Source organism: Gorilla gorilla, chromosome 12, assembly GCF_029281585.2.
Source record: "Gorilla gorilla gorilla isolate KB3781 chromosome 12, NHGRI_mGorGor1-v2.1_pri, whole genome shotgun sequence".
NCBI lineage: Eukaryota > Metazoa > Chordata > Mammalia > Primates > Hominidae > Gorilla > Gorilla gorilla.
In genome coordinates this window covers 107,716,210-107,729,010 of record NC_073236.2, presented here as the reverse complement: position 1 = coordinate 107,729,010, position 12,801 = coordinate 107,716,210, and the positions used below count along the sequence as shown (strand labels likewise).

Sequence of the window (12,801 nt, the reverse complement as noted above, 5' to 3'; positions counted from 1 at the left end):
TTATTTGGCCAGGCTTAGTGGCTCATGCCTGTAATCCCAGCACTTTGAGAAGCTGAGGAGGGTGGATCACAAAGTCAGGAGTTCGAGACCAGCCTGGCCAATATGGTGAAACCCCGTCTCTACTAAAAATAACAAAAATTAGCCAGGCATGGTGGTGGACATCTGTAGTCCCAGCTACTCGGGAGGCTGAGGCAGGACAATTGCTTGAACCTGGGAGGCAGAGGTTGCAGTGAGCTGAGATCGCAGCACTGCACTCCAGCCTGGGCGACAGAGTGAGATTCCATCTCAAAAAAAAAAAAAAAAAAAAAAAAAAAGGCTTTATTGAGATACTATAATTCATATGCCTTAAAATGACTTTTAGTCTCTTCATACATAGAGTTGTGCATTCATCACCATAATCAACTTTACAATATTTTCTTTTTTTTTTTTTTTTTGAGATGGAATCTTACTCTGTCACCCAGGCTGGAGAGCAGTGGCATGATCTCAGCTCACTGCAACCTTTGCCTCCCAGTTTCAAGCTATTCTCTTGCCTCAGCCTCCCAAGTAGCTGGGAATACAGACATGCACCACCACGCCTGGCAAATTTTTGTATTTTTAGTGGAGACGGGGTGTCGCCGTGTTGACCAGGCTGGTCTCGAACTCCTGACCTCAAGTGATCTGCCCACCTTGGCCTCCCAAAGTGTTGGGATTACAGGCGTGAGCCACCACGCCTGACCTACAATATTTTCCTTGTCTCAAAAAGAGACCACTCGCCTTAGCTATTACTCTCCAGTCATTCCGTTCTCCCACTCATTCCATTCTCTTCTCCAGCCCTAGGCAACCACTGATCAGTTTTTTCTCTCGATAGATTTGCCTACTCTGAACATGTCATATAAGTGGAATCATACAATATACAGTCCTTTATGACTGTCTTCTTAGCACAATGCTTTTCTGTTTTGTTGTAGCATATATCAATAGTTACTCTTTCTTTTTTTTTTTTTTTTTAGTTAGGGTCTTACTCTGTCACCTAGGCTGGAGTGCAGTGGCGTGATCTTGGCTCAAGCGATTCTTTTGCCTCAGCCTCCCAAGTAGCTGGGATTACAGGCATGTACCACCAGGCACGGCTAATTTTTTGTATTTTTATTAGAGACGGGGTTTCACCATTTTGGCCGGGCTGGTCTCAAACTCCTGACCTCAAGTGGTCCACCCACCTCGGCCTACCAAAGTGCTGGGATAACAGGCGTGAGCTACCGTGCCTGAGCAATAGGTATGTTTTCTTCTAAGAGTTTTATAGTTTTTGCTCTTACAATTAGGTCTTTGATTTTTTTTGTTGTTGTTTTTGTTTTTTTTAGATGGAGTCTCACTCTGTCACCCAGGGTGGAATGCATTGGCATGATCTTGGCTCACTGCAGCCTCAGCCTCCCAAAGTGCTGGGATTACAGGCATGAGCCACCATGCCCAATTAGTTTTTGTATTTTTAATAGAGACAGGGTTTTCCCATATTGAACAGGCTGGTCTCGAACTCCCAAACTCAAGTCATCTGCCTGCCTCCGCCTCCCAAAGTGCTAAGATTATGGGCGTGAGCCACTGTGCCCTTTGATCCATTTTGAGTTAAATTTTTTTTTTTTTTTTGAGATGGAGTCTCGCTCTGTCGCCCAGGCTGGAGTGCAGTGGCGCGATCTCGGCACACTGCAATCTCCGCCTCCCAGGGTCATGCCATTCTCCTGCCTCAGCCTCCTGAGTAGCTGGGACTACAGGCACCCGCCACCACGCTTGGCTAATTTTTGGTATTTTTAGTAGAGACAGGGTTTCACCGTGTTAGCCAGGATGGTCTCAATCTCCTGACCTTGTGATCTGCCCGCCTCGGCTTCCCAAAGTGCTGGGATTACAGACGTGAGCCACCGCACCCGGCCAAGTTAATTTTTTTAAATGGTGTGAGATTGGGGGTTCAGATTCATTCTTTTGCATGTGGATAACCAGTTGTCCTATCATCATTTGTTGAAAAGACTACTTTCCCCATTGAATTGCCTTGGTATCCTTGTCAAAAACCAGTTCACGGGCCAAGTGTGGTGGCTCATGCCTGTAATCCCAGCACTTTGGGAGGCCAAGACAGGTGGACCACCTGAGGTCAAGAGTTTGAGACCAGCCTGACTAATATGACAAAACCCCATCTCTACTAAAATACAAAAATGAGCCGGGCATGGTGCCATACACCTGTAGTCCCAGCTACTCAGGAGGCTGAGGTAGGAGAATCGCTTGAACTTGGGGGGCAGAGATTGCAGTAAGTGAGCTGGAATCGCACCATTGCACTCCAGCCTGGACAACAGAGTGAGACTACATCTCAAAAAACAAAACAATAGCAACAAACACGAGTTCACTGTAACTGTGAATGTTTATTTTTGGATTCTCAGGTCTGTCCCATTGATCTGTATGTCTGTCCTTTATGCCAGTACCATCAGTCTTGATTACTGCAGCTCTGTAGTAAGTTTTGAAATTGGAAAGTGTGGATATTCCAGCTTTGTTCTTTTTCAAGATTGTTTTGGCTAAACAGGCATTCTTTTTTCTCAGGCTGGAGTGCAGTGGGTTGACCTCGGCTCACTGCAGCCTCAGCCTTTACCGCCTGAGCTCAAATGATCCAGCTCAGCGTCCTGAGTGAGTGGTACCACAGGCTTGTGCCACCACACCTGCCTAATTTTTTGATATTTTGCAGAAATGAGGTCTTCTTATGTTGCCCAGGCAAGTCACAAATTTCTGGGCTCAAGTGATCCTCCTGCCCTTCCCTCCCAAAGCATTGGGATTACAAGCGTGAACTACCTGTCCTGACTGGAAACAGGCACTTTTATACATTGCTGGTGGGAATATAAACTGGTGCAGCATCTCGAGGGCAATTTGGCAGTATCAATTAAATTTATAAATGCCCATAACCTTAAACGTAGCAGTTCCTTTTCTAGTAATTTATGCTGCAGATATATTCCTGTGGTTAAAAATGAGTTGCATATGAGATTATTCAGTACAAAAGATTGGAAACAATCAGTATATGAATGATGAAATAATGGGGCATGTATACCCCATATTTTGGTATGTATATATCATAGAATTCTCAAACTTGACCATACATCAGAATTACTTGGAAGGTCTTGTTAAAATACATATTGCTTCATTTCTAGAGTTACTGATTCAGGAGGCCTAGGGTAGGACCCAAGAATTTGCATTTCTAGCAACAGATGAAACCGATCCTGCTGGGTATGGGGAACCCACTTATCTGTGTAATTAAATATTATGTAGCCTTAGACAATAAAGTCAAAGCATTTTATGGTTTAGAGGTCCTAATGAGGGGAAAAAGCAAGATACACAACAGTGTATATAGTATGCTGCAATTTGTATTAAAAAGGGGGAAAGAATAAGAATACACACATGTATACACATCCACACACTACACTCATTCATTTGCTTGTATTTGCGTAAATATACATAGGAAAGATAAACAAACTGATAATAATAGGTGTCTTTGAAGAGGAAGACTCTGGCAGGGAGACAAGTTTAAAATCTTCCCACTATATATCTGTTGTAAATTTTGAATTTTAATTATATAAATAAAACGCCAATTTAAAAATAAATTAAAAAGCAGTTTAAATATGTTACCGCCAAGAGCGGTGTCTCATGCCTGTAATCCCAGTGCTTTGGGAGGCTGAGGCAGGAGGACATTTGAGCCCAGGAGTTTGAGGCTGCAGAGAGCTATGATCTTAGCACTGTACTCCAGCCTCAGTGACAGAGAGATACCCTATAGACCAGGCACAGTGGCTCATGCCTGTAATCCCAGCACTTTGAGAAGCCAAGGTGAAAGGACTGCTTGAGTCCAGGAGTTCAAGACCAGCGTGGGCAATACAGTGAAACCTCTTCTCTACAAAAAATTTTAAAAATTAGCCAAGTTTGGTGATACACACCTGTAATCCCAGCTACTCACTGAATAGTAGGCAGTAGGATCGCTTGAGCCCAAAAGGTCAAGGCTGCAGTGAGCTATGATTGCACCACTGTACTGCAGTCTTGGGTCTTGGTGACAGACTGATACCCTGTCTCAAAAAAAAAAAAAAAAAAAGGATTTTATTTATTTATTTTTGAGACAGGGTCTCATCCTGTCACCCAAGCTAGAGTGCAGTGGCACGATCTTGGCTCACTGCATGCAGCCTCCACCTCCCGGTCTCAAGCGATTCTCCTGTCTTAGCCTCCCAAGTAGCTGGGATTGCAGGCACCCACCACCATGCCTGGCTAATTTTTGTATTTTTAGTGGAGATGGGGTTTCATCATGTTGGCCAGGCTGGTCTTGAACTCCTGACCTCAGGTGGTCCTCCCGCCTCAGCCTGCCAAAGTGCTGGGATTACAGACGTGAACCACCGCGCTCAGCCCATGCATGTACTTTAAAAAGTTACTTTGGGGAATAGTTACTAATGTTACCAACCATATTTGATAACAAACTAACGGTAATAAAAATAGTCAAATTTTAAAACTAAAGTAATAATGTTTCCCTTATGTCTTAAGGTTCATAAGGAAAATCTTTTCATTTAATTTGAGGAAGTTTCTTTCTTTAGAGGCTCACAATCTGCCATATGAGTTAGCTATCGCTACATAACGTTTCAGATGAAAGGTGTGATTTAGATTCATTTAGAGCTTCACTAATATCCAAACACAGAAGAAAGTGGTTATCTGATTTTAGAATTTTAAGTGTTAATAAATGCTACTGTTTTACAAAGAGGTGTAGAAATATTTTTTATTGGAGAACATTAATACCAAAGTGGTGTTATTAAACTATGGAAATTAAAATGATTTACGCATATAAATAAAATCAAACATATTGAATGATTTGTTAATAAATGGGTACTGATTTTTTAGATTTATGTAGTAATGGGAAGTAAATTCGATCAGTGTACCATATTTCATCAAATATTAGATGCCAACAGTTTTAAGACAGATACTTATTTTATGTGTCCCCAAGAAAAATGCCGCTAATTCAACTGTGATGTACTGTAAGTTGTAAGACTAACCCTGATTTGAGGATTATTAAGATGTGAAAAAACATGTACTTCTTAAAATTGATGAATTATAGAAAAATTTTCAGAGATTTTTATCCATTTTTAAGGGTAAAATTTTCAAAAGTTAATATTTAGACACTGAATTTTTCAGATTTCTTATTATTAACAAATCTTATCTATAGAGTATTATTTACAAAGAAAAATTTTCCAATTAATAATTGAAGCTTTGGCCGGGCGAGGTGGCTCACGCCTGTAATCCCAGCACTTTGGGAGGCCGAGGCTGGCAGATTCCCTGAGCTCAGGAGTTCGAAACCACCCTGGGCAACATGGTAAAAACCCATCTCTACTAAAATACCAAAAAATGAGGTGGGCATGGTGGCGCACTTTTGTAATCCCAGCTGCTTGGAAAGCTGAGGTGGGAGAATTGCTTGAGCCTGGGAGGTAGAGGTTGCAGTGAGCCAGGATTGTGCCACTGCACTCCAACCTGGGCGACAGAGTGAGACTCCGTCTCAAAAAAAACCCATAAATAATAAATTAATGATTGAAGCTTCAATTGTATATTTCGTTTTTCTTTTGTTTTCTTTTTTTTTTTTTTTTTTTGAGACAGAGTATTACTCTGTCACCCAGGCTGAGTACAGTGACATAGTCATGGCTCACTGCAGCTGCAATCTCCTGGGCTTAGGCGATCCTCCTGCCCCAGCCTCTGGGGTAGCTGGGACTACAGGTGTTCACCACCACACCTGGCTAATTTTTGTGTATTTTTGTGGTGACGGGGTCTCGATATGTTGCCTAGGCTGCTCTTGTACTCTTGGGCTCTCAAGTGATCCACCTGCCCTGACCTCCCAAAGTGCTAGGGTTACAGGTATGAGCCACCACGCCCAGCCTAATTGTATATTTCTGACTGCAGAAACTCATTTGGCTGCCTTTATCCGATGCAATTTCAAAAATCATTCATCCATTCAAAACCAACCTAGATTATTTGCTTAACTTCAATGTAAATACCATATTCTTGCTGCTTACATCAATTGGAAGTGAGATTAGCACTCATGATGAGTGTGAAGTACTCTCAAGGAGTTAGCCAGGGCTCTTTTGATTGCAGCCATCAGACTTCCACTGGAGCTATATTGGGGGAGCAAAGGTGTAGGATACTTAATTCTACAGATTCAGGGGTGTTAATGGAATCTGAGGGCAGAGGTTTAACTGGGCCCCATTGTAAGAATCAAACTTCTCTTTATCTCTCATCTCTGTTCCCTGTACATGGACATCGTTGAGCTATTTTCTTCCTGTAGGTCAGCGTTCCCTACTCGCAAATCCAGGGATAGAAATACAAATACTACTCCAAATTTTCAAATGTGCATTTCCATCATTCAGGAAAGCAGCCAAATTAAGCCTGGAATGCCTTGGTTGCAGTTCCAAATCCAGAGCAGCATTTTGACGCAGCTTAGGTTACATGCGTCAGGTGCCTATCTGTGGATGAGTCAGCTGTGGCCAGGGAGTAGGGTCATGTTAAGAACATACCAGTTCCCAGCCAGGCACGGTGCCTCACACCTGTAATCCCAGCCCTTTGGGAGGCCGAGGTGGGTGGATCACAAGGTCAGGAGTTCCTGACCAGCCTGGCCAACGTGGTGAAAGCCCATCTCTACTAAAAATACAAAAATTAGCCGGGCATGGTGGTGCATGCCTGTAATCCCAGCTACTCAGGAGGCTGAGGCAGGAGAATCACTTGAACCTGGGAGGCGGAGGTTGCAGTGAGCCGAGATCACGCCATTGCACTCCAGCCTGAGCGATAGAGTGAGACTCCATCTAAAAAAAGAACATATATCAGTTCCTGCTGTAATATAGATGGAGAAAAAAGTGAAGGATAGTTAATAACTGAGAATTGAGGAATTGTGAGCTAGGGAGACAGACTCTTGTCTCCCTGCTTCATGGAGCCTTTCATATTTCCATTTAAGGATTACAAAATACTTTGATGTCTTCAAGATCCATGAGATAGGAGTATATTATAAGGATGGCTTTTCGGCCAGGCGCGGTGGCTCACGCCTGTAATCCCAGCACTTTGGGTGGCCAAGGCAGGTGGATCACTTGAGGCCAGGAGTTCAAGACCAGCCTGGCCAACATGGCGAAACCTCATCTCTACTAAAAAAATATATATAAAAATTAGCCGGGCATGGTGGTGCATGCCTGTAATTACAACTACTTGGGAGGCTGAGGCAGGACAATCACTTGAACCCAGAAGGAAGAGGTTTCAGTGAGCCGAGATGGCACTACTGCACTCCAGCCTGGGCAACAGAGCGAGACTCTGTCTCAAAAAAAAAAAAAAAAAAAGCATGCCTTTTATTAATCAGGTAACTAACATATTTAATTGGGTCTAACGCAGATAGTTGTTACCTCAATCTCATATTGTAGTAACTTGTTTTAGAGTGAATCTACTATACTTGGAAAATGAACATAATTTTATCTCACTCAAAATGTTGTCAAGGTATTATTAATATTTATGTTAACTTTTAACAAAGATGAAGCGTATCAAAGTTAAAATTGATCATATGTGTCATTTTTTAGCATTTTCAGTTACAGAAACCATTTAGGGTGAATAACATTGTGTAGTGGAAGTATGAGTTTAGGTTCTACTTTACCGACTTGATGTATTATAACTTTATTCTGTTCCTTCACATGTTAAAATCTTCCAAGTATACCACATGTTCAGATGCTCACTGTGATTAGATGGTAAACTACTAGAATTAATTATCTTAATAAATTATTAGAATAATTTATTATTAATTTAGTCTGTGCAAACACAGATAACTTTCAACCACTTAGGAATTCTGAAAACTTAATTTATCTTCACATGTTCTCTTCTAGTTCTAATACTAAATTTATTTTTCTTTTTACTTAGTTTAATGACATGTTTAATAAGTTACTGGGTAACAATGAGGAAACCTAGCCCCGTCTATTCATTTGGGTAAGTTCAAATTATTTTATTTTCTGCTAACTTATGACTACTAAAATATTATTTATAGTAGACGATAAAGAGCTAGCTAGAGTATTTCTGGAAAATAAATGCTGCGTACTTAGTGAAATGATGATCAGATAGTGAAAATAGATAGGCTGGGCACAGTGGCTCACGCCTGTAATCCCAGCACTTTGGGAGGCTGAGGCAGGCAGATCACCTGAGGTCAGGAGTTCGAGACCAGCCTGGCCAACATGGCAGACCCCTATCTCTACTAAAAATACAAAAATTAGCCAGGCGTGGTGGCATGCACCTGTAATTCCAGCTACTTGAGAGGCTGAGACAGGAGAATCGCTGGAACCCAGGAGACGGAGGTTGCAGTGAGCCGAGATCATGCCATTGCACTCCAGCCTGGGCAACAGAGCAAGACTCCGTCTCAAAAGAAAATAGATAGAAAAGCATCTTCCAAGAAACATAAATATTTAAGGTATAAATCATATTAAAATAAAATGTTCACATTAAGTTGTTTAATATTTTGGGGATTTATTTTAGCAAGAGCAAGTACAAAGGATTTTCATGTTAGTGTATCTTCTAGATGTTAAATAAATGTGATATAGTTTAATAATAGGCAGTGGTAAAGATGGATTTTCATCTGAAACTGGATTTGTGATAGCAATGGATCAACAAACAATTTGAGATTTGTTTCCATAATTTTAAAAATTACTGAGGCCAGGTGTGGTGCCTCATGCCTGTAATCCTAGCACTTTGGTAGGTTGAGGCAGGAGGATTGCTTGAGTTAGAAGCCAGCCTGGGCAACATAGTGAGACCTGTTGCTACAAAAAATTTTTTTTAATTAGCTGGACATGGTGGTGTACACCTGTGGTCCCAGCTGCTTGGGAAGCTGAGGTGGGAGGATTGCTTAAGCCCAGGAGTTTGAGGCTGCAGTGAGCTATAATTGCATCACTGCATTACAGATGGCAAGAGTAAGACCCTGTCTCAAAAAAAAAAAAAAAAATTTACTGAAAGTTGAAAGGAAATAATCTTTTATATTAAAGGTTTAAAAATGTATTTAAACATGAGTTCCTTTTAGATTCTAGGAAACAACTTGAAAGAATTTTACTTTATTAATTTTTTTTTACCTGAAGAGGCATATCGACCAAGGAATTTCACTTTAGTAAAAAAACTTTTGGACCAAACTTAATCTTCTTTTCCACCATACCATTCGTTGGGACTATATTCTTTTGAACAAAATTAGGTTTTATTTACTTAAACAATGGGAAGAAGTAAACAAATTTTAATGCAAAATAAGGATTTTCATAAATCAATCATAAATCAAAATGAATTTTAAAAAATATTATTTTTAATTTTATTTATTTTTTGAGACGGATTCTCACTTTGTCACCCAGGCTGGAGTGCAGTGGCATGATCTGGGCTCACTGCAGGCTCTGCCTTCTGGGTTCCAGTGATTCTTCTGCCTCAGCCTCCCGAGTACCTGGGATTACAGGCATGTGCCACCACGCCTGGCTAAGTTTTTTTTTTTTTTTTGTATTTTTAGTAGAGATGGGGTTTCACCATGTTGGCCAGGCTGGTCTTGAACTCCTGACCTCAAATGATCCACCTATCTCTGCCTCCCAAAGTGCTGGGAGTACAGGTGTGATCCACCACACCCAGACTTTTTTTCTTTTTTGTGTGTGTGTGTGTGTGACAGTTTTGCTGTGTCGCCCAGGCTGAAGTGAAGTGGTGTGATCTTGGCTCATTGCAACCTCCACCTACCAGATTCGATCAATTCTTATGCCTCAACCTCCAGGGTATCTGGGATTACAGGTGTGCACCACCACACCCAGCTAATTTTTATATTTTTAGTAGAGATGGAGTGTCGCCATGTTGGTCAACCTGGTGTCCAGCTCCTGGCCTCAAAGTGCCAGGCCCAGCCTGTGTCACTGAAACTTGAGAGAGTTGCATTATCACTATGATAATCAGTTGTAAGGTATAGATATATCCATATAAGGAAATCTGCCACTGCAAGTGACAGAAATCTAACTTAGTTTGGGGCCTGGTGCGGTGGCTTACGCCTATAATCCCAGGACTTCGGGAGGCCAAGGTGGGTGGATCACCTGAGGTCAGGAGTTTGAGACCAGGCTGGCCAACATGGCAAAACCCCATCTCTACTAAAAACACACACACAAAAATTAGCTGGGCGTGGTGGCAGGCACCTGTAATCCCAGCTACTTGGGAGGCTGAGGCAGGAGAATCACTTGAACCTGGGAGGCAGAGGTTGCAGTGAGCCGAGATCGTGCCACTGCACGCCAGCCTGGGTGACGGAGCGAGACTCTGTCTCAAAAAAAAAAAAAAATTAGTTTGGGGAGTCGGATGCAGTGGCTCATGCCTGTAGTCCCAGCATTTTGGGAGGCCCAGGTGGTCGATCACTTGAGTTTAGGAGTTTGAGACCATCCTGAGCAAAGAGCAAGACCCCGTCTCTACAAAAAAATAAAAAATATGCTGGGTGTGGTGGGGCGTGCCTGCATTCCCAGCTACTCAGGAGACTGAATTGGGAAAATGGCTAGAACCTGGGAGGCAGAGGTTGCAGTGAGCTGAGATGGTGCCACTGCACTCCTGCCTGGGAGACAGAGCCAGACCCTGTCTCCAAAAAAAAAAAGAAAAAGAAAAAGAAAAATGAGTTTGGGGGAAAAAATGGGAGGACTTTTACAATTTATGTAACCAAACTACTGTGGGAAGACAGTAACTGGCGCAGGCACTAGACCACTGAGGTCATTGTCGTTTTTTTGCCTCCCAGGCCTGCTTTTCTCTGCATGTCCTGTTCAGTCTCTCAGACCACTTTTCTCCACCAATCTGGAATGATGCTCCTATCAAGACCTTAATTCACACCTTCTCACCTTCATCAGAGAGAGGAAATAATAAATTACTACTGTTAAAATAATATTTATGGTAGGCAATAAAGAGCTAGCTAGAGTATTTCTGGAAAATAAATGCTGCCTAGTTCAGAAAATCATGAGAAAGAACTGTTGCTTGGGCCAGCTTGGAACAGGCATCAGTCTTTATAGATCAGTTACTGTGGATAGAAGACAAGGTCATGTAAGGACATGACAGCTCCCATTTTGGCTCACTTGCTTAGAGTGAACAGGAAAGAAAGGAGCAGCTAAGCAATAAAGTTAAACACTCAAATATATTTGCAATCGGTCACATAGCTGAAGTATCACATATATCTGGAGACTTCAAAATCCAGTTCTCTAGGCCTGAGAACTATCTAGAATTTCAGACTACCTTCTTGACAGCTTCACATGGATGTCTAATTGGTGTCTTAAATTTAGGAAAAAATTCTTGGTTTCTTCCTCAAAAACCTATTCCTTTGTAGTTTTCCCCGTCTCAGTAAATACCATCAGCACTCTGTTGCTCAAACAAAAAATTCTGGGAATTTCTGTTGATTACTGTCTCTCATCACCCACATTTGATCTATTAGCAGATTAATTATGTCAAGGTAACCTACAAACACATCCAGAATTACCCCCCAATCCCATTTCTGTCTCCACTACTGCCAGCCCAGACCAAGCTACTTTCATTTGCAGCCAGTGTTTTTCTTTTTAAACCTGTATCATATTATCCCTCTCCCCTTAAAACCATCCAGTTGTTTCCCGTAATACTTAGAATAAAATCCTAACTCCTTTTTCTAATTTACAAAGCCCTTGTATGATCAGGACCCTGCCTACTTTTCTTCAACTTAATCTTCTCATGGCCTCTATAGGATACTGACTTTCTTTTTGTTGTTTGAACGCTACTAACTCATTCCCATTTTAGGGCCTTTGTATAAGATCTGCCTGATATGCTCTTCACCTGATCTTTGCAAGGCTGGCTTCATCGTGTTATTCATATCTTAATATCACTAAATGCTAATTTCCATTAAGTGACTGAATGGCCCAATCAAAAATAGTCATCTGGTTAATCTCTTGTCACATCAGACTACTATAATTCTCTGTACAGAACTTACCAAACAAGGTATTTGTTTTTCTGTCCCTACCCTTTAAAAGGTAAATTTCAGAGCTGGGTGTGGTGGCTTATGCCTATAATCCCAGCACTTTGGGAGGCCGAGGTGGGAGGATCACCTGAGGTCAGGAGTTCGAGACCAGCCTAACCAACATGGTGAAACCTCATCTCTACTAAAAATACAAAAATTCACCAGGTGTGGTGGTGCGAGCCTGTTGTCCCACCTACTCATGAGATCGAGGCAGGAGAATCACTTGAGACTGGGAGGCGGAGACTGCAGTGAGCCAAGATCGTGCCACTGTACTCCATCCTCCGTCTCAAAAAATAAAAAATAAAAAGTAAATTTCATAGAAGTAGGGACCCTGTCTTGTTTTCTGTAATATCTTTGTGCAATTTGATGAATTCTAAGAAATGAATACATTTGTATAGTTACTATCTGGATCATGATTTAAAACATTACAAGTCCCCCAAAACCTCCCTTCATGTCCATTCAGACCCTACCAGAAGTAACTGGTAATCTGACCTCTAACATTGCATATTAGTTTTGCCTGTTTCTGAATATCCTGTAGATGGAATATAGTATGTACTATCTTGTTCATTCTTGTTCATTGCTCTCATATTCCATTATATGAATATGTCACAAATTGCTTAATTGTTAAGGACATTTAGATGACTTTCACTTTTTAGCTATTATAAATAAAACTACTTCTGAACATTCTTGTATATATCTTTTAGTGCACACGTGTACCCATTTATGTTGGGTATGTATCTTTGAGTGGAATTAGTTTGGATTTGCATGTTCATTATTAAAAGATAAGATAATACCAAACCGTTTTCCAGAGCAGTTTT

The 12,801-nt window shown here is 41.4% G+C and overlaps 1 protein-coding gene across 6 annotated transcripts in view; it reads left to right on the top strand.

The window, feature by feature from the left end:
* SLC30A6 (solute carrier family 30 member 6) overlaps positions 1-12,801 on the top strand; it is a 57,683-nt gene that overhangs the window by 10,599 nt on the left and 34,283 nt on the right. For 3 of the 6 annotated variants that reach the window (XM_019021453.4, XM_004029074.5, XM_063696196.1), the window contains one exon: positions 7,900-7,965. In XM_019021453.4, the coding sequence (XP_018876998.2) occupies positions 7,900-7,965 (66 nt within the window). Of the gene's footprint in view, positions 1-1,126; positions 1,247-2,395; positions 2,461-7,899; positions 7,966-12,801 lie in introns of those variants that run through there. The other 3 variants (XM_055377680.2, XM_055377679.2, XM_055377682.2) reach the window with 2 other exon arrangements.